This window comes from Juglans microcarpa x Juglans regia, chromosome 1S, assembly GCF_004785595.1.
Source record: "Juglans microcarpa x Juglans regia isolate MS1-56 chromosome 1S, Jm3101_v1.0, whole genome shotgun sequence".
NCBI lineage: Eukaryota > Viridiplantae > Streptophyta > Magnoliopsida > Fagales > Juglandaceae > Juglans > Juglans microcarpa x Juglans regia.
In genome coordinates, this window is record NC_054595.1 from 12,675,565 (window position 1) to 12,701,820 (window position 26,256).

At 39.6% G+C, this 26,256-nt stretch overlaps 2 protein-coding genes across 3 annotated transcripts; both read right to left on the reverse strand.

Moving 5' to 3' along the window:
• Positions 1-218: 218 nt before the first annotated feature.
• Positions 219-2,359, reverse strand: LOC121247317 (uncharacterized protein K02A2.6-like). The gene is made up of 4 exons (XM_041145685.1): positions 1,802-2,359; positions 1,512-1,604; positions 872-1,094; positions 219-763 (listed from the first exon to the last, which is right to left on the reverse strand). Exons 1-4 carry the CDS (start codon positions 2,357-2,359, stop codon positions 219-221), a joined length of 1,419 nt encoding a protein of 472 aa, XP_041001619.1.
• A 7,440-nt stretch (positions 2,360-9,799) lies between these two features.
• Positions 9,800-24,129, reverse strand: LOC121245809 (flowering time control protein FPA-like). Of its 2 annotated transcripts, XM_041143679.1 has the most exons (6): positions 23,662-24,129; positions 19,702-19,947; positions 19,128-19,214; positions 17,870-18,861; positions 15,926-17,289; positions 9,800-10,076 (listed from the first exon to the last, which is right to left on the reverse strand). In XM_041143679.1, exons 1-5 carry the CDS (start codon positions 23,947-23,949, stop codon positions 15,927-15,929), a joined length of 2,976 nt encoding a protein of 991 aa, XP_040999613.1. In that variant the 5' UTR covers positions 23,950-24,129; the 3' UTR covers positions 9,800-10,076; position 15,926. The 2 variants fall into 2 exon arrangements, with proteins under 2 accessions (XP_040999613.1, XP_040999612.1); XM_041143678.1 differs by lacking the exon at positions 9,800-10,076 and having other exon boundaries at positions 15,682-17,289.
• Between the last annotated feature and the right edge of the window lie 2,127 nt (positions 24,130-26,256).

A 26,256-nucleotide genomic window follows, 5' to 3' on the forward strand; every position in this document is an offset into this window, starting at 1 on the left:
TCCCTTCTTTCTTCCAGGAAGTCTAGACTCTCTCTCAATCGCTATTTGTTCCAATCCGGGTCATATTGCTGCACCCTATACGTGGGTATGGCAACTTCTGCTGGTATCATGGTTTCCGCTCCATAGACCAGGGAGAAAGGAGTTTCCCCAGTTGGGGTTCTTATTGACATCCGATATGCCCACAACGTGCTGGGAAGTTCTTTAACCCATTCCCCTTTCTACGCTCCCAGCTTCTTCTTTAAGATGTTGAGTAACGTCTTATTGGTTGCTTCTACCTGACCGTTGGCTTGCGGATGTCCTGAAGATGAGTACTTAGCCTTGATCTTGAGCTCTGAGCACCACTCTCGATAGTGAGAACAATCAAATTGTCTCCCATTATCGGAGATGAGGCTTTGGGGAATACCGAAACTGCAGATTATGGATTTCCAGAGGAAATTTGTTATTGCCCAAGCTGTGATTGTCGCTAAAGCTTCCGCCTCTACCCATTTGGTAAAATAGTCTACTGCTACCACAACATATTTTGCCCCTCCTTTGCCTGCTGGGAGAGGACCAATGAGATCCAACCCCCATTGGGCGAAGGGCCATGGGGCAGTGACAAAAGTAAATTTTTCGGGAGGACAAAGAGGTATAGGGGCATTTTTCTGGCATTTAAGACATTTCCGGGCGAACTCGTAAGCATCCTTGTGAGCATTAGGCCAGTAGTATCCCGTCCGAGCAGTTCGTAATGCTAATGCCCTCCCACTCACGTGATTCCCACAAACTCCTTCATGGATTTCAGCCAACACTTATTGAGCCTGCTCAGAAGAGATGCACCTTAACAGAGGCTCGGCATAGCCTCTTTTATACAGAATTCCCTCCACCAACGTGATACTGGCTACTCGGTTCCTAATCTTTCGGGCTTCCTCCCGATTGTTCGGAAGGATTCCCTCTTGAAGAAATTTCAAAATATCCGTGGCCCATTCCGAGGGCTGTAGGACCTCGATAGCTGACACCCGAATTTTCACTGTAGCTATATCAATAGTTTGGACAACGACATGGTCCGGGAGCGGGACCTCTTCTTGCCCTGAGGCCGCCTTAGCTAGCCAATCCGCTTCCTAGTTCTCTCCTCTAGGAATTTGATGGATGGTAGAATACTAGAAGAGATCCCACTCTTCCCCAACCCGTTGAAGATATTTTTTCAGATTTTCTCCCTTCATGAGGAACTGTCCGGTTACCTGTCCCACCACTATCTGAGAGTTGGTTTTCACTTCAACTTCAGTTGCACCAAGGGACCTGGCAATCGTTAGCCCTGACAAGAGCGCCTCTTACTCTGCTTCGTTGTTGGTGACTTTGAATCCGAGTTTGAGCGCGTAGTCAAATCTCTCTCCTGAGTCCGTCACTATGTGCACTCCCTCTCTACCCCCTGCCCTACAGGATGAGCCGTCGACATAGATCTGCCACGGCTTGCCTTGGGGTGTGACGACCACTTCTTCCGGGAAGTTTGAGAATTAGACTACAAAGTCTGCTAGTACCTGTCCTTTTCTCGACATCCGTGGGAAGTATTCGACCTCGAACTCGCTTAGCTCAATCGCCCAGTTAGTCATCCGACCCGAAGTATCGGGTTTCTGCAATATTTTCCTCAGGGGAACATCGATTTAGACCTTTATTGGGTGGGCTTGAAAGTAAGGCCTTAATTGCCTGGCAGTGATTACTAACGCGAAAACCAACATTTCTATTCTGGGATACATGGCTTCTGCGCCTCGAAAAGCTTTGCTAACATAATAAACTAGGCATTGAACCCCCCCTTCGTTCGGGTTAACACAGAAGACACTTCATTAGGTGACACCGCCAGGTACACGGTCAGGTTCTCTCTAGGCGTGGTTTGGCTGAGTAGCGGAGGGTGAACCAAGTACTCCTTCAGCTCGTCAAAAGCTCTACTACAGTCTTCATCCCATTCTCGTGCTTTTCGGAGGACACCAAAGAAAGGAAGGCACCTGTCGGTTGACCTGGCGATGAAGTGGCCCAGGGCGGTTATCCTTCCTGTTAGCTTCTGAACTTCGTTGATATTCCTCGGTGGAGGCATATCCATGATGGCCCTGATCTTTTCGGGATTGGCCTCGATTCCTCGTTCAGAAACCATGAAGCCCAGGAACTTCCCTAATTCCACCCCAAAGGCGCATTTATGAGGGTTGAGCTTCATTTTGTACTTTCTCAACACCATTAAGGTTTCACGAAGGTCATCAAGATGCTGTTCGGCTTTCTTGCTCTTAACCAGCAGATCGTCTACATAGACTTCCATGTTCCTCCAGATTTTGTTCTTGAACAATCTGTTAACCAGGTGTTGGTATGTCGCTCCCGCATTCTTGAGACCGAACAGCATTGCCGTAAAGCAATAAAGTCATCGATCGGTGATAAACGCCATTTTCTCTTCGTCATCGGGACTCATTCTGATTTGATTGTAGCCAGAATATGCGTCCATGAAGCTGAGTAATGGATGCTCGGCCATTTAATCTACTATCAAGTCAATCCTCGGAAGAGGAAAACTGTCCTTCGGACAAGCTTTGTTCAAGTCGGTGAAATCGACACACATCCTCCACTTCCCACTTGCCTTCTTGACTAGTACAACATTAGAGAGCCATTCGGGATAATAAACTTCCCGAATGAAACCCACAGCGAGGAGGCGTTCCACTTCCTTAGCTATAGCTGCGTATTTCTCCACGCTGAAACTGCGGCATTTCTGCTTGACCCTTTTGGCCTCAGGATTTACACTGAGTTGGTGCTCTATCACCGATCCATCGATACCCGGAATTTCTTCATGGCACCAAGCAAAGACATCACGATGCTCTAGGAGTAGTTGTGTCATGGACAGGCTCAGATCGTCGGACATTTTGGATCCCATTCGTATAGTCCGCTCTGGGTCTCCAGGATCCATTGGTACCAAGAGTAGGGGTTCGTCGGGCTCTGCCTGCCTTAGCGCTTCTTCATCCCTTACTTCACGATCTAGCTCAGTCACCGCTGGAGGTGGTGGCAGGGATGCCTCTTTGAGTCTCGTATGTCTTTATGCCCCTTTGTTTCCCTCCTCTTGCTCTTGTTTGGTCCGAGCAGGAGGTGCCAGTTCGGCAGCCTGCTTGTGGTTCTATTCTAGAGTCTGTATGGTTATGGCCTTTGACTTTATCTCCCTGGTGTAGCAGTCTCTCGCGGTCTGCTATTCACCCCGCATCTCCCCCACCCTGAATGCGGTTGGGAATTTTACTTTTAGATGGTACGTGGAAGTCACAGCCTTCATTTGGTTCGGGGACGGTCGCCCGAGTATCACATTGTACGAGGAAGGGGCCTTGACCACCAGGAAGTCTACCATGAGGGATGTGGTTCTGGGAGCCATGCCTACCAGTACGGACAGAGCAATCGCATCGACTGGTTGGACGGTATCTCCTGTGAAGCCTTTAAGGGGTGTTGGCGCTGGCCGTAATCTGTCGGGAGTAATCCCCATTCTGCTGAAAGCTTCCCAAAAGAGGATGTCTGTGGAACTACCATTGTCAATCAAGACCCTCCTGGTCCGGTAGTTAGCTATCTGTGCTGTTACTACCAGCGCATCGTCATAAGGTCATGACAATCCCTCCTCATCTTCTTCACTGAACGTTACCAGATGTTCCCTGGAAGGGTCTCTGCGGTATGGCCGTTAGGTGGAGAATACTTCTTCGTACCTGACCTTTCTCGCATGAGCCTTTCGAGCTGAGGAAGTTGCTCCCCCTACATACCCCCCAGCTATGGTATTGATTTCCCCTATGGGGGGTTCTTCCCTTTTTAAGTTTCCTTGATGCAGGTCCTCTTTACGAGGGTTTGTAGTTCTTCTTCTTTCGGGACTTGGATTATTCCTCCGGGCATAGTCCTGGCCTTTACGAACTGGGTTATAGCTCCTGTGGACTGGATCCCGACTTTCTCGAATGGGACTTTGGTCCCGACTTCTCCGAACGGGGCTCCAGTCTCGGTTTCTTCGGATGGGGCTCCAGTCTTGGTTTCTCCAGGAGTAAGGGTGGTATTCTCGCCGTGACTCACTTCTTTCATTATTGCGTAAGTCGGTTTGGGTTTTCGGATTGTCAGATCTTCCCCATTTTGTATAACAATCTTGGGTGTTGTGCCCACTGCTCCTGTGAAAGGAACAATATTTGGGTCATGACGGACCCTGTCTCCACTCTCCTTGTCGACTCAGGTCTTCTTCCACTTCTACTGCCAACCTAGAGTGCAAGCGTGGGCCATGCTTCCCCTTGCCTTTGACTTCGTGAGCCCCTTTCTGGCGGGATCCTCGGTTTGGCCCTTGATGTCGTTCTGTCACTTTCTTGTCTGCCCTTTCCAAGTCACGCTTCCTAGGTGCTGTCAATGCCTGGAGCGTGTCCTCCTCGTTTATGTAACCGTCTGCCTGGTCCATAAACTCCCTCAGAGTTGATAGTGTTTTACGGGTGATTTCCGTCATAAAGGGACTGCGAGGCCATACTCCTCCTAATAGTGCCACTAACGTGATCTTTTCGTCTTGGTCGTCCATTTTCATTCGTTCCTTGTTAAAGTGAGAGAGGTATGACTTAAGTCTCTCATCATCCCTCTGCTTAACAGTTAGCAGATAGTTGGCCAGCCTTATCCTCGTTCGACTAGCCATGAACTACGTTAAGAACCGATGTGCCAGTTCGTTGAAGCTATCTACAGTTCCGGGTCACAAGGAAACAAACCACACTCGTGCCACCTCCTTTAAGGTGAGGGGGAACGCCCTACATGATATCTCACTGGGGAAACCGTGGAGAGTCATGTGGGTTTTGAAGGTCTCCAAATGCTCCAACGAGTCCTTGGTCCTGTCATACGCTTCCATCTGAGGGACCTTAAACCTCAGAGGTATTGGTACCGCTAGAATCCCAGTGTTGTACGGTAGTTCAGCGTTAGTGAGCAACTGATCCACCCTGGTAGGTTGACCCATCTGCTTTGCTACTTCCATCTGGATTTACAGGTTTATTTTACGTCGGTCTTCCTTTACGGTGACTACATTAGGTTAGGAGTGATCCCCATAATGATGGCTTTGCTAATCCGCTTCGATCTCTTCGACATTCCTTCGTAACGCAATGTTCTCTTGCCGGAGAGTCTCCATATCTGCCATGAGCTTCTGTATTGCCTCGTTTTGCTGGTTAAACCTCGCTTCGACTGCTTCGGACTGCATCCTTTCACGCTGTGAATGTTGGGAGCGGGTTGTTGCTGGCATACAAAAGACACGCTAGTTATGGGACAACAAAGATCCCACAGTCTTCACCCAGATCTCCTGTCACGGTACCAAAGCCTGACCCGAGTTCCCTATCCATACTTTGATTTGGGCTTCTACCTTTCTTGCCCAGACTTAGGTGACAAGGCTGGGCCTTATTTTCGGCCCAACCTCCCGCAATGCATTCTTCCTGCGACCCTAGGCCTAATGTAACAGATTTTCCCCCATCACATTGTTGTTTAATAATATTGTGAATTTTTTTTTAAATATTTAAAAGTGTTAAAAAAATGATATAAATTTTTTTTTTGTTTTTTGTTCACAACATTTTTTAACACTTTTAAATATTTTAAAAAAAATTCACAATATTATTAAACAACATTTTCTTAATCACTATGTAAAAAAAAATTAAAAAAAAAATTGGAGCGTGATGCTCCAACGGGATCCCCCAACGGGATGATCCCTATCATTTTCCATTTATGTGATGCCACAGATACTACTACCTTTAGCAATATCTCTAGCGCAAAGCAGCAGCTCCATTCCTTTTTTATATCAAAATAAATAAAAACCTTTACTTTCATTTCAACTTCGCTAGAAAATACATATACACTGTAAAAAGAAAATCTAACAAAACAAAACAAAACCATTTCCGATGCCAAACAATTGCTATAATAAACCAGACCGAAGACACAAATCCACAAATAAAAGAGCACAGTTACAATTATCAACCATCACACGAAATAACTACAATAAAATCTAAAAAAAAAAATTCTAGACATAAATCTCACATCCTGCACAACCATTTAAAAATATGTCATTTTACTTTTTTTATCCATGTAATGAAAATGATTCCAGACATATTTATAAGTAAAATAGGATAAAAATATAAAATAACATGTTTTTAAGTGGGTGTGTAAGGTGTGAGACTTATAGGTAACACTTCTCAACCTGAAGAAAAACAACATTTTTCTACATAGCAAAGAGATGGAAAGTGCACAAACAAGAGAATGAACGAGAAAATGAGATGAAAGGAACTCAGTTCCAGGTGGGATTCTTATAAACCCCAATTATGTATGATTACAGCTATAAGAGAAAAATAAGAGAAGAAGACCGAGTTCGGGTTGTCTTTTTCTGTGACAGATGGGTGCATTTTACATGCCGGGCAGTGCCTTGAGGTGGTTATAAAAAAAGACATTAATATGGAGGTGGTGTGAGACCAGACTGGTGTTGATAGGCTTCATGGTTGATGGCAGTAGCAGTGGATTAGTGCGGTAGAGAAAAGCATGGCAGTGGAGGATGACCATGCAGGTCACTAGATGTTAGGGATTTCGAAATGAGTTTTGCTACACAACCCCTCCACCACACTCCACATTTTTTTAAATTTTTAAATTTTTTAATATTTTTTATAAATTTCTTTTTGACTTTATTCTTTTTAAATTATTTCAAATTTTCTATTCATTATTTATATAATAAATATTTGATAAAAGAAAAAAATAATAAAAATTAAAAAAAATTAAAAAAAATATGGAGTATGGAGTATAAGGAGGTTGTGAAGATTTATTGTTTTGAAATGGTATGGTGTCTGAACCATATATATCGATCTATCCCATTTCTTTTTAAAAAAATAAAAAGCAAGAAATACCAAATTAAATGGCAAGTTGATATTGCTTGCCACATTATAAACGTTTTAAAAAGGAAAAAGTTAAAATCACCGAGAGTTGGGTTGTGATGAATTCTTCTGATAACTTTTTTTTAATTAGTGATTAATGAAGTATTTTTTAATAATATTGTGATTTTTTTAAAATGTTTAAGAGTATAAAAAAAAATGAATGGAAAGAAAAGGCATTTGACCTCATCGGAACCCATCTCCGAGCTACACCCTTTGTGGGTGTAGCACAACTCTTGTTAAAAATACTTAAAACTCGTTGTACTTAACAATACCGCTTCCTACTACTTTACAACACGATTACTACGAGATACAACAAACCCACACGAAATTTGATAAGAAGAAAAAAAGGCAAACCCTTTCACATTTCAAAACTCGTTCCCCTACTTTCTTTCAAAATAGATTCCTCCATCTTGCTGCATCAACTGTGTGACATTTCCGTACATTGTTGCAAGAGTGCCGTTCACATCCCTTCCACCAAGTGTCGTCCATAACATTTTCCCTCGATATTGTGCATCTTACTGATAAAACACCATTTTTTCACGACTAAAATAGTTTAAAGTGCAAGGACTATGCTGGAACGAGGGAAGGAATCCCCTCATGCGAGCAAAATGCTAACGACAAAGAGGTAGTGGGGCAAGTAACGTGTGGCCAGGTGGAAGTAAGGCGAGCAACATGTTATAGAGAGCCTAGTAGATGCAGGGCAAAACAGGGCAACGAAAGAAGGTTCGCTCCACACCAGGCAAAGCAAAGGAAGTACTGACCCTATGGGAGGTGAGCAACAGGTGACGACAAGCTTGATGCAATGATAGAAGACTCTAAGATGACATGGAAGGGCTCAGAAGGTAGCAGGTGTCGTACCCAAGGCCTATGCTTCATCCGACGGCACATCAAAAGCACGTTTGGGTAGAAGAAATACATACCTACAAGCCATATACTCTGACCTTAGAAGTGTGGCCTAACGCCACTTGGGAGACTCTCATAAGGGGAAAGCCTATGGGTTTGGTCCCAAGGCAAGTCGTAGAGAGTGTATGCCTTGTCCTATCAGTCAATCGGTCTTTACCATTTTTTTAAGTCTAGAGGACAAATGGATGGCTGAGATTGAATGTCTCTCATTTAAGCAAGAGAGAGGTAAGAGGAAAAGTCAAGTTCCGTAAGGAATGTAACTTGCAGTCTTGTCATATAAAAGACAATGGACAATAGTAAACATCCCATTTTAGGGATTACAAATGACTTTAAAACTTTTATTCCTTTCTATATAAAAGCTAGAAACGTTGAGAGCTTAGAGTCTTCATCAATTTAAGGATCATTATTTCAGCGCAACTACTGTATTTAGAATACCATCCAGCTAAGTGCACTCATATGACTAAGGGTGATACCCGCATGGTGAGGGGCAATGTGGACCCTTCCCACCCCGCCCCCACCATACGGGGGCAAGCTTTTCCTCCCCACACCCCACCCTGGTGTCGGGAGGTGGGGTCGAACACCTCATCTGCCCAAGCCAATACTACCCATGTCCCATTCGGTCTAAAACTTATTTCTGGGTCTAAACCCAAATTATAACATAATTTAAATTGTAAATTAAAATTTATAAATACCAAAAAAATTTAAAACTAATAAAATAGTTTTTAAACTCATTAGAGTTGTTATATTTTGATTTGCCTTGGCCTCTTAGGCCAATTGGCCTATATATAAGAGGCCAATACAATACAATAGTCATACTTAAATAATGTGAGACTCAATAGGCTCTTTCGCTGCTGGGTGGGGTTGCCCACCTGCCCATGTAGAGGTGGAGTAGACTGGGGCGGGGTATCGGGGTGCGGGCCCCCGCTGCCCACTCCTACATACTACCATATTAGAAATGTAGGGTAAATGCTTATGGGTAAGTTTAGGATTTGCATATTCTACTTCTTGTCTTGTTCTCTCATGAAAGTGCATACTTTTCTTACTATATTTATTGATTATTTTGATGAGGTGATTTAAAGTGATATGATTTTAATGTGCTCTGTACTCATGAGATCGGGTTGAGGATTCTCCGCAATGTACCGCACCATTCTTGAGCGGTACATTGCCACGAGTTTCATATGGGTAGAGTGATTCTTCACGATGATCGGGGTGGGGCGTTTCCTTATTGGCTTCACATGATATTGCGGGTAGAGAGAGTCCCTGTGTTGATCAGGTGGAATGTCCTTTGTTATGTTTTGGAAGAGGTATTCCACGTATTGACTGGGTAAAGAGATTCCCCATGTTGACAAGTGGAGTGATTCCTCGTATGTATAACCCTTGTGCATGTAGAAAGTGTTCTACACAGGGAGTAGTCACCTTAGCCACACGTTGCTTGTCCCATTGCCTCATTGTTGCCAGCATTTTGCCTACGTGAAGGGATTCCTTCCCTCGTTTCGGCATAGTCCTCACACTTTGACTAGAAAATAACATGGTTAATTAACTAGATCAATGACAAATCGTGTTAAATTGACTCAAAACTCGTTAAAGTCAACATAACTATTATATGGTTTCATACACGTTTCGGATTTGTGAATCGTGTAAAAAATTATGAACCCAAATGGATTGTCAGAATCTAAAAGATCTTCGACCATTTTGTGGTACATGCTTTTATTCATCGCTTATTAATAATCCCTTGTGACATTTTCCTTCACCATATCATAACAAGAATAAAATGCAAAATCCAATGGCATTTTCTACAAATGATTGTCCTTCTTACACTGTTTAAACAACTCGATCTGCTAACAAAAAAGAAAAATTATGTAGTATATTTCAACTGCAAGATACTCGAGTGGTAAGGGGCCAAAACGTAAGATCTTCCAATGAGTAACTTCCAACTCAAAACTGGTCGGGAAAATAATAATATAAAGGAGCCACAAATTTGAGAGAGAGAGAGAGAGAGAGAGAGAGGAAATAAATGTAAACCGGTTAATCAAATAGACAGACTAGATAGTGAAACAAATAGAATACAAAAGGAAAAAGATAACAAAGAAAAAACGAGAGAGAGGAGGCGTCGCCCATATACTGTTTGTTGTAAATTATAGTGTTACCGTCTTTATAACAATTATATAGCTTAGTTTGAGATGACCAACACCAACCTCTCACAGTAGGAGTCGAGTAGGTATTTTGAGTTTCCAAAACATGATAGATCCATTTTCTGGAAAAGAAAAAGCCCAAGCCCTGCAAAATCACCTACACATATATTTGAAGGAAAATCTGTTACGGAAGCAAAGAAAAAGTTGCTGCGTTTGATATCACAAGCAACGACTCATTCCTACTCATGCAATGAAATAATCTATTTTAAGCAATCAACCCTTAAACCTCATAATTTTCTTTTCTCTTTTAATAAGTAACCGTAATCCGCGTGTTGAGCTCCACTAGAAGAAGACGATCTCTTCGACGCTTTGTTCATCGTTCGACATTTGTCCTCCCCAACCTCTTTCGCCCAAAGGACCCCCAAAATATATAAATAAATAACCCTCCCAATCGTCCTCCTCCCTTTCTTTATCTTTCATGTCAGTCTTGGACAGATTTTTCTAAATTTACTTGTTTTTCATCCGAATCCTCATCTTTGCTCCATTTTTATAGGAAGCAATGCATCCGCCCTATTGCCAGTCACTCCCTACCTATACTAGCCAGATGTTGCACCATTGCTCGCAACGTACATTAGGGATATAACCAGTCCAGTTTGATCCGATTTTAGATAAATTTTGAGACCGAACTTTATATACCAATTTTACATTTTTAAGAACTGATACCACACCGGTTACTCTTCTAAATCGATACCTCCGGTTTTACCGGTTCCGATCCGATTCAGTCCAATTTTCCGGTTTTAGTATTTGTATTACTAATGTATTTATTGAAAGAAATATGTTGAGAATTTATTAGGCTATAAAATATAATTAATATATATACTTTATATTTAAAACATATGATCAAACAAATGTTCATGTTTAAGATTTATATTTTATGTTATAAATTATAATATATCATTATTTCATATAATTATATATAATATAAAAAATATTATATATAATATTAAAGATTAATTATATATATATATATATACGAACTGGTCCAGTACAGTGCCAAAAAACCTAAAGTCGGAACCGGACCGATTTTTAAAATAGAGGAACGGGTCTTGGACCGAACCAACTGGTCCAGGCCAATTCTCCGGTTTATTTTTACAGCCCTAACGTCCACTGATCTACCAACCCTTGCCATCGGACCAACGTGTTTGATTGACAAGTGGTTGTCGACACCACAATCTTGCGTGAAGTCCACGTGCCAACCATCCGATAATGCTTTGGTGTCTTCCTTTACTTTCTCTTACAAGAGGCTATTCTTTATCCTCTCTTTTGTTTTTTTTTTTAAGTCGTGGAACCTCTCCAAGGCAAGGCTCTTCAGATCCATCCATGCAGAGTAAACCCCGATCCCGTGCACCGCACTCTCGAAAGTTTCCCTATATGAAACTGGTTAAATCGCTGACTCTTTCACTAGGAGGTGTGACCCCAAATGATTGTTTGCACCCATGAAGTGTTGAACCTTGGACCTTAAAGGAAGTGATACCCTAAGACCAAGGCTTTCACCACTTAAGTCAACTCTTTGGGGGTTTTTATCCTCTCTTTTGTTGGAAACAAACAACCATTCTTGCTTCCAAATAGAAGGATCTACTAGATGATAAAGAAGGGAAAAGCTATACGTGATTAGCACAATTGATCCCACTACTAGGCTTGCCACTCACCCTACATGGGCCGGCAGCCAGGCATCTCAACACCTGGCCTTGCCTGGAAAGGGGACCTTTTTCCCACTTGTCCCTTATAATTTATATGCAGTGGTCTCGTCTGGCTATTGAGTGGGTAGATTCTCATGACCGTAGGCTTTTCAGCAAACCCACAGTCATGAAGAATAAATAAAATTAGAAGAAGAGATGAAGATGAAGCAAAGGAGGAAGACGGAGATGAAATTCGTTCAAATGGAGAGAAAAAGAAGAGAGAGAGGAGGCTGAGAAAATGTGAGGGTGGAGAGAATCTAAAGTTTTTTTTGTTTATATTGAGGTATCAAGCAGGCGGGTGGGCGAGCGAAAATCCAAGCGAATGGTACTTAATTTGCACTTGGCTCACCTTTTTTTTTTAATTTTTTTATAAGTAATAAATTATTTCATTGATAAAGAAAATAGGCATAGCCCAGATAAATTAGAAGTATACATGTGAATACACCTATTTAAGAACTAGAAACAGTTACAAGAAAATCATAGAAGCTTAGGCCATTCAATTCTTCTTCTTCTTTCTTATTCTTTTTTTCTTTTTCTTTTTTTAAATTATAAGAGTATAAGTGTCCACCCACCCGCTTACCATCCTGGGTAGGCCGAATGGAGGGCCCACCCAGCAGACCTACCCACTACATCATTATCTATTGTGGCTTAGAATGACAGTAAAATCTATAAGTTAGATTGTGATATCCCATATAATGAGTATGAGTACGTGGTGTATGGAATCTTAAATTGCTTAAGAATAAGAAGTTCTTGCTCTTTATAAGTTAGATTGTGATATCCCACATTGCTTATACTCTAGTTCTTTTAGAGTATAAGCAATGTGGTTTGAGCTTTCCGTTGGGACATTACAAATGATATCAAAGCCTATCTTAACAAAAAAATGTAAGACTTGAGCCATACTACCTACAAAGGACAGGCCCAACAAGGATGTCGAGATTTTAAGAAATGGAGATTGTGATACCTCATATGATGTGCAAAGATCGGTGGTGTATGAAATCTCACATTGCTTGGGAAGAAAAAATTCTTGCTCTTTATAATATTTCAATATGGCTCCAATTGTATCATTGACTAGCTTTTTTAAAGTATAGGCTATATAGTTTGAGTCATTGAGACATTACATAGATTGTATCAGTAACCACCTCTTTCGTATCCCTAAATTTATATGAATGCTATCTTGATTTGAAAAGAAAAAAATGATCCATCCATTGACTTAACGCAATGATACTAATTCCCATTAATTTATCCATCAACAACCTATAATCCTGCCCGTTAAGTAAGATTGGAGTCGGACTGACTCAATCTGCTTGGAGGAAACACCTACAAAGTCTTTGTATGAAGCAATCTTGATTTAAAAAAGAAAAGCTAAGCCATTCATGGACTTTATGTAACGAGACTTAGGTGCTGTTTGGATAGTGATATGTGATGAGATGAGATTGTTTTAGATGAGTTGAATAAAATATTATTTTTTAATATTATTATTGTTTTGAGATTTAAAAAAATTGAATTGTTTATTATATTTTGTGTGAAAATTTAAAAAAATTATAATAATGAAATGAAATGAGATGAGTTGAGACCACTTCTCAATCCAAACATGACCTAGTCCATAAGAAAGAAACACCCGCAAAGTCTTTTTGATTCCACATCACATACTCATCACGATCAATTAAGCTGCCTGCTTTTTCCTTTTTTTTTTTTAAAAGAAAAATAAAACTATAAGTTACCAAATAAGCAATAGATATTAGAAGCTACCAAAATCATCACTAACTTCTTTATACCGTAAATTTTTATTTTTATTTTTTATTTTTTATTTTTTATTTTTTATGAATTTATACCATAATTTTTTTTAATCTTTTATTTTCTTGGGGGAGAGGAGGTTGGGGGCATGTCACAGCATTATTACACCATACACTTGCAACTCTTTTACAATCCATTTCACGATCAACCAATAAGACAAACATGCCAATTTATTAAAATAGATTTTAATTTTACAACACTACTCTTCATTTAATATATAGTTATAATAAAATTGTAAGAAAGTTGTAGGTCAATCATTTTCCCACGGTTAATAAAGCATTTTTGCGGACATAGATTTTCAGAAAACAAAAAACCTAGTAATTGCCCAGAAACGAAATGCTTCACTTATCAGAGGGGGGATGGATGATTGACTGCATAATGAAATCTGAATTCTGAAAGCACGTTTTTCGTAGGCAAGTAAGTTATCCACAGTACCTTATGCAACTCAGTCGGTTTTATACTATGCATGAGTTTATGCAGTAGTTTCGTAATAACAGTACTTGAATCTATTTTGTATTACAAGGAACCGATTCTCTTCCTTTAATTATTTTTATTTTTATTTTTTACAACATTTTAAAACCAAGAGGATACCTAAATTGGAGGGTTTGAGGTTTAAGAAGTAATATGACGGTATCAAGAGAGCTCCTTATATTTAGCGTATGCATATATCAGATTGATATCTTGTGTAATCTTTATGTTCACTTACCCGTCGGTACAAGTTTTCTTAACCTTGTATCGCCTCTCTTAAAGGGTGAAACATGGATCCTGGATCACGTGACACTCATCCATGATTCTATAGGCAGCCCCAGATCATTTTTGTTAAGGTGGTCGTGAATATCCGTCATTTTGTATTTACAGACATAAATTTAATTTCACAAATCTAATAGTAGTTCTTCAAAATTAACGTAAAACAAACTCCTTCAAACTAACTACAGTTACATTTGACGCTCACAATTTAACAAGTTTTAAGAGATGATCACCATAAAATTAGACTAAATAATTATTAACAGATGCATCACAAAAACGCAACTCCATATGTCACCCAAAACCATAAATTCTAGGCTTAAGCTAATAGACACGCAAATGCAATTGCAGAAACTGAATGTCGATAAACTAGACCAAATAACGGTGATATGGCATCTTATACATAAGGGAACTAAAACTACCTTGCTCCCTATCATGCTTGTTGATGATTCCGCTTATCTGTTAGACAACCACTCTACACAATGCCAGTAGTCTCTTCAAAAACACACACTCGAGTAGTAAAAGCATACTGAGAAAAAAAAAAAAAAAAAGCACACTGACCAAACACAAAAACACACATTTCTGATAAAGACACTAATAAATTCTATGCCTAGCCAAAGAAAAAGCAGTCAACACACAGAAGTTTCAAATAGAAATTCATTTAAATATCAATAATAAACTTAATACCATGTCAAACCAGGAAACAAACAATCCAGTGAAGCCTTCTGGGATTAGTCGAGACTTTGTTCTAGACACCCGGTGCCAATCAAAAAAAGATTGGGGGGCAGCAGCATTAGGGAAGATTTTAACTATTGATAATCTAAAAAAGAGGCACATCATAATGATGTGTTGTACATGCAAGAAGTGGGGAAACTGCTAATCATCTTTTGTTGCACTGTGGGCTAGAGCTTTATGGGCTTTAATTTTTAATCTTTTGGCATATAGCGTGTCATGCCACAACCGACAGTAGAGTTGTTGGCTTGTTGAAGATATCCAAATGTAGGTCAATGCTGTGTAGAAGTTTGGCAAATGGTTCCTTCATGCTTAACGTGGTGTATTTAGAACGAAAGCTATGATAGAAACTCCAAAAATTGTATGAGGATGGTAGTAGAACTAAGAGTCATAATGCTAGAAACTCCAAATATTCAGGTTGGATGTCGAATCATGATAGTTCTAGCTTTTCCATTTTATAATTTTACTTCTTTTCCCTATTTGGGTGCTTTCTCCTGTACACTTCCAGTGTGCTTGGGTTGCGCCCCTTTGCACTTAATAAATTTGCATTACTTGCCCAAAACAACCACTTACTGCTTAAAAAACTAACATCTCATTACTATATTGTCACTCTCTCATTCTAACCATATTATCTGGTATAACTTCAAAAGGAACCACAAAAAGCCAGTCTTTCCTATCTGTACCACATTTTCAATGTTTTGACTATCGTAGAATTGAAAACTAGTAATCTCTCCATCTAAATTTTGTACCAGGTTTTTAGAGCCAAAATAAAGCATATCATTTATAATTCAGTTTCGCTAGCAAAGATGTTTGAAACTTTGATATAAAACTATCAACGAATAATAAAAATGACCCAGAACATTTATCATAAGAAAACAAAAAGGGCATCTAAATAACAACTAAAGTTAGCCAACAAACCACCTATAAACTTGAGAAGAGAGGTTTGCTCAAGAAAGGGATTCATCAGTTGAATTTTACTCATGCGAGGAGGGATTACCTCATTGTTGATTTCCAGACCCTCGTCCTGCCTGAGTGGTCGCTTGCTGCTGCTGCTGAATCTGTTGTAGGAGGCTAGCAGCAAATTGTAGCGTTGACTGGTAGCGCTGATTCTTATCAACCTCAACATCTTGCATGCCCTGGGAAGTGCCAAAGAGTGCAGACTGAAGCTGCTGCACCTGACCTGGAAGCTCTGAGCTCACTTTTTCAGCTGCTACTGTTGCTGGATGGGAATGAAGAGAACCATGAGCCTGACCAGGTGATGTCAAAGGACCATTAGCCTGCTGAAAAGCTGGTGAACTATACATTCCAGAAGCCTGCATTCCATGAACCATGCCATAGCCTCTCTGGCCACTGGGAGGAATTTCAAGCTGATACGGCTGACTCACTTGGGAAGAGGCAGCAGCCTGTCCATTTTGGTTCAGAGGCCGAGACAAAATTGCACCCTGCCGTGGCAAGCTGATAGAAGAGTCCTGAATTTGGGCACTGCCAAGTACCAATGGGGCACTATGGCCTGGAGTTATTGAGACAGACGGGTAAGGCTGATACTGGGCTGGGTTTTGTATTGGAGGATTAAACTGACTCCTCAACTGTTGCAATGAATGACCCACATAGTCAGATGTTTGATGATCTTGTTTCCAGTCTTGGGATGGCGTCTCTTTATCAGATGCAACTTGAGGTGGAACTGAAGGTCTGACAGAGTATGAGCCTAATTCGGGCTTTGCACTTTCTAAAACAGAAGACTGTGTGTTTGGAGGTAGTAAGGAAGCTAGAGTAGCAATAAGTTCAGGGGTTAATGTTACTCCAGGTTGGGACACTGCAGGTGCATTGCTAGTAGTGTAATCTTGGGGTACTGACTGCATTGCAGGTGACTCACTTGTAACTGGGAAAACTGATTTAGGAGGAAGCTTAGAGTCCTCATACAAAACCCTACTATAATCCATTGGCAAAACTTGTTCCTCCCTAGAAGAGAGTACACCATACTCGGCATGAGGAGGAATCTGCTGTCTGTCCATATAATGAGCAGAAGGAATGGGAAGATATGATTGTTGCAGTATTGATGTGCCACTAGGAGCTTGTTGTGGAAACTTGAGAACCAAACCATATAAACGTTCAGGGCCCACAACTTTCAAAACATTAGTTAAGAAGTCTGATGGAGGTACCAAAAATAAGGTGGTCCCATCATCAAACTTGGCAACACCAGCACGGTTTTTGGCACCTAGGTAGCGAAGAAATTCAGTGTACGAAGCAAAATCATCTTCACTGTCTGGCAAGAAGAAAACAATATCAAACCCATTGGCATCAGCATAATGCTTCGTGAGCATATCCAATCCTGTTCTGGCCGAGCAATTAACTACTTCAGGACTGCAAAAAAGAAAATTCCCACAAAAATAAGATCGACCGGAACATAATCAGATCAGACATATGAAATCATTAAGGTAAAAGCAGTTTGCATCAAGTGAAAAAGAAACCTATATACGTCAAAGCAGACAAAAAGGGGACTAGAAGCTTCTTGTACATTACAGATAGAACACTATCGATTACTAATCTATATGCAAGAGCAGCACGTTACATAGATAAAATTTCTATAAAAAACCTCATTTAAAAGTTACAGCCAATTTAATGTGATCTATAAAGTTAAGGGAAATGCTTCCACTCCAATTTATTATATCTTCCAAAACAACTTATAACACACTACAATATAGATTGGACAGAATAACGTAAAAAAAATAAAAAAATAGTTCCATATTAATTTAACCAAAGTGACTCAATTTTTTTTTTTTTAAATTTCTCGGGTAATATCTTAATGTGCATTATCAATACTTAGGGGTATGCTAGGGTGAGAGATTGAATATGAAGAAATCAGAACAACATTCTAAACAATGGCATAAATGATAAAAACAAAAAAGAGAAAAAACCCAAGAGAAGGGAGAATTATACTCACAGCTCAGTTTCTATTCCTTTTCCGATGGGGACACAACGTGCCTGACAAACAGGTGTTCCCCCCTTAGCGATAATCCCACGCCATATGTAATCATTATCAACCTGACCCTGACCAGGTCCTCCAGCCATGGCTCTACTACCAACAGGACTGAGGCGGCTCTTCCCTTGAACATTTCGGAAATGGTTAGAAGCATCTCCATCAATTACCAGACCAGGCCCATAAGATTGATCCAACCCCAATCCACGATCATCAATCCTTCTCAAAGGAAAAGAAACATCGTCAACAGACAAAGCATCATCCATCCTTGACCTTTTAGAATCCCTCTGAAATTGATTTATGTCTAATACATCCCAAGCACCAGATGTGGATCTTGCAGATGGTCTAATACCTGGTGCAGGAGAAGGGAGCATCCCAGGTGCAGGGGATGGCCTTTTCCAGTTTGAACCCATCATATTCTTCAAATCACCATCCTGAAAATTAGGATGTGTGGCCAAATCATCAAATTCTGAGCCTGAAAACGGAGGTTCAAGACTACCTTGACGACCAAAAGGCCTCATTGGCATAGTTTGCAATGGTCCAGGAAAATTATTTGATACCACAGGACGACTATGACCAAGCATATCCATCTGTGCAGGAAGAAATGGAGGTTCATTAACAAACATTTCTGGCCTTTGCCCTTTGGTTGTAGGATAAAATCCAGGGTAATCTTTGCCAGGTGCCAGCCCACTGCTCGAAAACATGATGGTTATTCGAGGATCATTAAAAAGCCGACCTTGCAACCCCTCCTTGGCACGCCGGGCTTCGTCCACACTCCTAAACTCCACAAAGGAGTAGTGTCTTGAAGGAAAACTCTTAATTCTTTCTATTTCACCAAACAAAATCATGGCATTATGGAGCATTTGTTCGTCAATCTGAACAGAAGGTGGGTAACCTACCCACAAGACGTTACTGGGTTGACCATCTCCTCTTCGGCCTACAGAAGACTGAGGATGCTGCAGCGTGATAATACAAATTTAGAAAAGCATAGTCCACTTGAAATGATAAGTCTAGCAGAATGCTGCCATTTGTAATTTTTTAAGCATAGTAGTATCTGCTATCTAGGTACCTCCCGCGAATCCACCAATCAGATCCGACTTAACAAGTGGATATGTCCACCACTAAGTTGTTATTCCTTGGAGACATGTGGCCTCAGAGACATAATCAATACAGAAAGTTATACAAAATTTAGTACATCAGGGTATGCAGCTTGAAAACTCACCAGCTGTCTTTTATGGCCTAAATGGGAGTCCACAGATACCATGCTTCTGCCCTGAAACAGCCCATCTCTGGAGTCGGGCCACTGTTCCTGTTGACCAAAACATAGTAAGCTCATTTTACAATGACAAGAAAATAAAAATGAAAAAGTAATTTACATTTCATAGTTATCTACAGCATTTACGAAAGCAAGTTTTTCCTGGAATCCAAAGACAGGTGTGTGGGTACACACATGAAGGAGGTTAGGTAATCCTTTTCCCTTTTCTTTCATTCTTAGCAGATGATATTAGGTAATCAATCCAGACCTGACACTCTTTACCATCTAGCTTACATCCAGAAACAAATTTGACTCAGTATGAAGTGCATACTTTTTGTGTCCATAATTTGATACTGACTTGCTTCCAGAGTAAGGATGGCAATCTGGCTCAAATAATTAGTGAGAATAAACTTCATGCAAGCACCAAGCAACTATTTTCAAGTCCTGTGCCAACTTGAAATCACTCACACAATGGTAGCGGTCATGAAGAATCTTGTAACCTCTACCATATCACAAATAAAGTTCTGAACAAGAGACTTACTCTTCTTGAGGGCTGCGATCGAAGGAAATCCACGCGTATCTGGTCACTACCTAAACGCCTCCCATTCATATTTCTCATGGCTTGGGATGCATCTTCCAATCTAAGGTATTCAACAAATGCAGTATTACGGTCTCTGAGGAACTTAAAATCCTCAATTTTACCAAACTTAAGAAACTCTTCTTCCAATTCTTCCTTTGAGACAGTTGGGCTAATTCCACCCACCCATAGTTGCTTGCAAGGTTTTGCCTAAGAAAGCAAGAAGCATCATAAAACTGCATGTTTCAATAGCTAAAATCCAGTATTTTTGAAACTTATGAAAAGAGATTATGTTACCTGCAGACAAAACATCAACTTGGTGTTGAAAGAAAATCGTATTGCTTGAGTTGGAGAGAGAGAAAAGCTAACTATTTTACTAATCTGTGAGCTACTAACAAAATGTTTCAATCAGCCTCTGCTGCCAATGCGCACATCTTTAAGAAGTTAAAGATGCATATGCCATCAAGTCAAGCATCGAGACCAATGAGGCGTATGCAAAATTAATGACTACTTTCACCAGTCAGGAGGTAGGCTTGTGGTCAACGGATGGGCCTTGAACTGGCTGTAGACTTGAGAAAATTTGGGTTCAATTCCACATTTGAAGTTCCCCTAAATTACAACGGTTCTAACGGGTGGGACCGTGTATCGTGGGTTTACTACCCAAGGGCAAATCCAATGGTACTACCTTGGTGAGGTTCTACGTCATTAAAAATATATGAATAAGATTGCACAACAAAAAAACTAGAGCTTTTTTGATGATTAATTAATTTTTCTCGCACAAACTACGACATCATTGTTGCAACTTGGGTTCAGTGCAGCTCAAACTCTTCTTGAAGTTTCAATGCCAGTCAAAACGCTTAAAAAAATGCTGTTAACTTTCAAGCGATTGCATATAAAATGACAAAAAAAACCCGTATTACAAAAACTAAGTCTTTCAATGAAAAATAATAACTTTGCATAAAGGGTATTTTACTCTTCATTTAGAAACTCTCATAAAACTTAAGGGTGGTTTTTACAGGGGCTAACTAACATTCAAACTTTAAATAAGGGTTTGAGTTAACCCAAGTCAAAATTTAAAAAGGTAAGTGACAATGGGATGATCCTCTGGAGAGAGAAGATATAACTATCCCCTTTTTAAGGGAGGGGTGTTCATAATACTTGCAAGAGCAAAATCACTTCTAAAGAATTAAATGAACTAGCTACATAGACGTGTCAACACAAAAAAAACTCAGAACAACACAAACTCTCATCATTTGTGTTGTTGTATAAGGGAAACTTGGAAACTAAATTAGTGCAATATTATAATAATTCATTCATTTGCAGATACTCCTAAACACGAGGTGAAAAGAAAAAAGTTATCACTATTGCAACAAAGAAGGAAATTGGGCAAAAGATTAAGAAAGAAGAAGCAACTACAGGGGCCTAAAAGCTGTGGAAAGCAAGAAAAAAAAAATGTTCTGTTATACATAGGACAAGAAGTACAATATCAAATGAGATTAGAAACTATTGTCACATAGAGGATGGGAAAACTGAGCGATGTCAATACAAGCAAGAATTAAGTTCCCTAAAGATGGTTAACACTGTCCACTGGATGTAAGTCAAAAGTAAGCAAGTCTGTGAATGATAGCTAGAATCTGAGTACTTTAGGATACGAGACTCAAGAGTTTCTGGTGGTGCCAAATGAGCAATTGGGGATTGTATAATTTGTCTCCATCGAGCATGGGACAATATGTCTAAGTGCAATAAGCATCTAAAAATAAATAAATAAACAAATGGGAATTTTCCTTTTCTCATGAGAAACGTGAACTAAAAAAATAAAATATAATGAGAACAGGCTATTCCCTTGCGAATGAAACTCCTATTGTTCTCCTTGGGTTTTGTTTTTTTTTTTTTTTTGTTTTTTTGTTTTTTTGTTTTTTATAAACATCCCTGATCCCATTGCATATTCTAAGAAGTACGATGAAAGTAAGCACATGTTGGTGATCTCTTGTTGATGGTAATTTGCAGGTGTCTTACAATCATCAAAGATGGCTAGTATCCGTAAAATGTAGATTAGATACAACCTTCCTCGGGCCCGAGTATAGAGAGGGTGCAGCTCTAATTGAGACTCAGGTTAGGCAAGTTTCTTGAAGATACTTAATAAAACTTGTTTTTAGACAATTCTTCAACGAATTACAATGCTCCAGTGGCCATTATTTCACGTTGAGATAACATTTGTAAGCATGATCCCGATCTATGACGTGTCTTTTGTAGAAAGGATATCGTATTCCTAATTTAAAAACTCTAACCCTTGCACTAATATTAAATCTCATTAACGGTGTTTTTGTTTATTGGATGAACATGTAGCACTTTGCCAAACTCTTTCTTTTTTTCTCCTCTTCTTTTTGCTAGACAACTTACCCTTTCTCCAACTCTTTGGAAGATCATGTTTTGTTGCAATGGCAATAATTTTTATAGAAGTCAAATTTACATGGTTCTTTTCTATATAAGGAAACTTATCCAGATAAATCAATAGAAATATAAAGAAACTTTATCAAAACTGGATTTGAAGCGTGAGGTTGGCACAAGATACTTTAGCCATAATTCATAATAAAATGCACAGCTTATAACCCAAGGTTCACGAACAAGCCCAGAAGTTTATTTTTTATTTTGTTTTATTCTTGTTAAACTAATTGAGTTGTTCTACTTATCATTCACACACCACATACTTGTTATAAGAAAAATGAAAATAAAAATTAAAATAAATGTGATGTGTGGAGATAATAAGTAGAATTATTCCTATTTTAAAGGTTTATGCGTATCTCCGTCTTTTTGTTTCATCATTGGTTCCACAGACGGCTGGGGTACCACAATTGACTTCTACATTTTATTTACTTGGAATCATTGACATTTTCCACAAATTCACAGATGAAAACTGACAAGGAATTTAACAGCAAGACATTTAAGTTCGGTTTCCAACCCCTAACATAAACACTAGACACAACTTTTTGTTCTACTAATTAGTGAATTTACTCAAGAGAACGCTCTGCCTCGGTTTGATCCCGACATCCTCACCTTAAGTGCTGCTCCAACTCAACTTACTTTGCATAATCAGAGCAAAATATCATTTCCAGAATCTAAATTGGGGATGAAACTTGGTCACCAGCCTACCTAACTCCTTAAACGTTGTACATCGGTAGATGCTAATCTAAGGTGCCAGCATGTCCGCCTTGAAGCAGCAAATTTTGGGTCGTGCCTTGAAGCAGCAACGCAAGCGTCAAAATTCACATGAACGCTTGGTACCGTTATGCTCGATTCTTTGTACGTTGTCACGGGGATTTGTGAAACCTACAGTGCTATCAACTGATAGAACAAGAAGGACGTATGCTTATTTCCCTGTTCGTCGCGAGATTGTGAGAAGCATAAGCCATACTCATTGACGTCATTCCATAAACCTTTGCTTGTTCCTAAAAATTGATTTCAATAACTCGAAACTGTATTGGTTCTTTGGTTTGAGACGCGTAAAACTCAAAGTTGGCTGCCTCCAAGAATGTGCAAATAGGTTAAACTATTTTTTCTTTGCTCAAAACTAAATCACGGTTTATTTCGTATCCTTTTCAAAACAGGATTGGAGTTTTGATCCCTCTAGTCTCTAGATCTTAGTGACAATTGCACGTAAAATGCAGTTATTACGGTAATTGAATCTGGTCTGTCTACAGTTTCAATTAAACCTAACTCCCAGTATACCCAAGTATCATACCCAGAAAAGGAAATAAAAATGTTCTTTTAGGGATCTGAGAAGGAATCAAGGATTGAAAGCTGAACGCATAAAACTGCACAAAATTGCAATTTCAGAGTAATTAAGTTACACAAAATCACAAATCCATAGATGGAAAAACAGCAAAATCCAAATAAATCTAAGGAGACGCAGAGATCAGAACAAACCGGGCGAGCAAACTCGATCTTGACCCGGTTCCCTCGCAGCTCCGCGCCTTGTAAAGCGTCCTTCGCGGCCTTGGCGTCCTCGACGAGCTTGAAAAAGACGAAGGCGTAGCTACGCGAAGAGTAGGTGGTGACGCTGTCGAGCGCCCCGTACTGGGCGAAGAGCTCCATGAGATCAGAGTCGGTCACGTCGCTCGCCAGGTTCCCCACCCACAAATTGTTCGACGGCGTATCGGACTCATCGGAGTCGGAGATCCTGCCCAGCCTGTTCGATTTCATCGGAGGTGGCATTGCGACGGAAAACCGTCGAGAGAAAATCAGGCTTCGGTGGAGAGAGAAAAAGACGGAGGACTGCCAGAAATAGAGAGAGGAGACTGGATAGGGTAATGAATGTAGATGAAACGAAGTATTAAAACTTGTAGGAAAGAAAAATAAATTACGAGTTATTTTTTAGGGAAGAGAAAGAGATAGGGTTTATGGCGCGGTTCGAATACGCGCGGTCCTTGTTTCGGCAGCCTAGGACTTATTTGTACGGATTTCTAAAAAGTTTTTCTTATTAGCCGGCCCTAGTTTTTCTTAGTGAAAGAAACCTCATTCTCTCTAGAAACCCCATCATCTCTTCTTGGGTGGAGCTACTCCTCCCTCATCTCTCCTTCCTCTTACTTTTAGTTTTTTTTTTAATTTCTTTTTTAGGTATTTTTAAAGGCTAAGTATGGAAGAAGGTTGATTTGTTGCTCTCCGATATCCGACGACCACCACACGCTCCACCACAGGCTTCCCAAGGTGCCAATCCTTCAGACAGGTGAAGAGTTTCGCCGAACAAAACAGCGCGTGAGCCACACTCGCGGCCCAAAGAGAGCGTGTGTACTCCACGCGCCACCACTCAGGGTGCACTTCTGCCGCCACGTGCAACCTTTCTGGGTCTATGACCACTGGCTACTCCAGACTTAACTGTTCGTCATACTTCCAGGGTAGTGCGTGAGAGACAATCGTTGTTTGTGTTGTCTTTTTCCTCCAAGGTTGAAAACGTGAATCTATATATTTCCAAAATGTAATCCATTATTTTCCCATGTTTTTAATTTCTGTAATGTCTTTTATTTTTTAGAAAAGTAAAAATAAAAAAACATAGTCTCTTGGACGTTCGTTCGTAGAGTGTGTCTTCAACTCTGTCTTAAACGAGGTGTGGGCTTTGGTTTTTACTCTACGCCGTCTTAGATAGAGTATGAGGTTTGATTAACTCTATCTTTGACAGAGTTATGTTGTCTCTCAAATTTTAGATCTGTAGAGGTTTATAGCATTGGCCTAAACCATGTCAGTCACAGGTGTGTATTGGGGAGCTATTAATGTTATAGTTGACTTGTAATATATGTTTTAAGTCCAATTTGTAATGTCTATTATTAATGAATGCAATATGTTTTTTTCTCAAAAAGGACTTATTTGTACTGACGATTGAGGAATGTGATATATAATAAAAAATTCATAAATAATAATGAAATAATTTGTGAATAATAATGAAATAATTTGAGTTGTTTGATGAGATTTTAGGAAAATAGAGAAAAAAATAAAATAAAAATATTATAAAGTTAATATATTATTATAATATAATTTTTTATTTTGAGATTTGAAAAAGTTGAATTATTTTTTGTGTTTTATTTGGAAGTTTGGAGAATTTGTAATGATTAGATAATGAATAGATGAAAAAGTTAAAAATTTGAAATTGAAAAATACTTATAAGTTATACTTAAGTAATGTATGGGAAAAAAATGATATGAGATGAAACAATTCCATCTTCCAAACAATCCTTTAGATATTCTTAAAGAGAAATGTTTTAGTTACAAGGATGTTCCACAAAAATAAATCCACAAACTGACATAACTTGATTGGTATATTAGTTTGTAAAGTTATTTTTATTGTAAAGTAGATTTAATGTTATATGAAATTATATCAATTTGTAAATTTACTTGAAGAGCTTGTAAGGAGGGTTTACCTACAATGGTTAATCTAATTAGTAAGAAGAACTATGTGGATGGCCAATGTTGTTTCTGTAAAAACCAGTTGGAAGATTTACCCCTTGCTTTGCTTTTCTGTCCTTTAATTTATGATTATTGGGTGAAGAAGTTTCTTGCCTTACAACAGGTTGATCATCACAGGCCTTTTATGCATGTGGCAATGGATATTAAAGAATATGACTCCTCTGAAGACTTGTGTTAATGGCATGGGGCTTTTGGTTTAGGCGAAACAAGATGGTGCATGACCAGATTTGCTTAACTCCACAACATGTAATTGGTTTTGCTCTCTCACGAAAGTATAAAACTAAGCCAAAGTTGCAGATGCAGAGGGGATACCAAAAAGTGGTTTATTAGTGATCTCCCCCACCAACTAGTTTCTTAAAACTAAATGTAGATGGGGCATTATTTTTTTATCAGAAGAAAGCAGGTGTAGGGGCTATCTTAAGGGATTCCAGTGGGGAAGTGTTAATGGTAGTCAGTAAAGTAGAAGGTGAGGTATGTGAACCAAAAAGCATAGAGGTATTGGCAATGTTTAGAGGTTTACAGCTATGTGTGAACATGGAAATTGATAAACTTATCCTTGAGAGTG

Coding starts and splice junctions, on each gene's coding strand:
- LOC121245809 (XM_041143679.1), bottom strand. CDS start 23,949: ATGCCACCTCCGATGAAATCGAACAGGCTGGGCAGGATCTCCGACTCC. Junction 19,215..19,701: donor GATCGCAGCCCTCAAGAAGA/GTAAGTCTCTTG, acceptor TTTGGTCAACAG/GAACAGTGGCCCGACTCCAG. Junction 17,290..17,869: donor AAAGGAATAGAAACTGAGCT/GTGAGTATAATT, acceptor TCTTTTTTGCAG/TCCTGAAGTAGTTAATTGCT.
- LOC121247317 (XM_041145685.1), bottom strand. CDS start 2,359: ATGCTGTTCGGTCTCAAGAATGCGGGAGCGACATACCAACACCTGGTT. Junction 1,095..1,511: donor GGATGTCGAGAAAAGGACAG/GTACTAGCAGAC, acceptor GGAGAGAACTAG/GAAGCGGATTGGCTAGCTAA. Junction 764..871: donor GATTAGGAACCGAGTAGCCA/GTATCACGTTGG, acceptor AAATCCATGAAG/GAGTTTGTGGGAATCACGTG.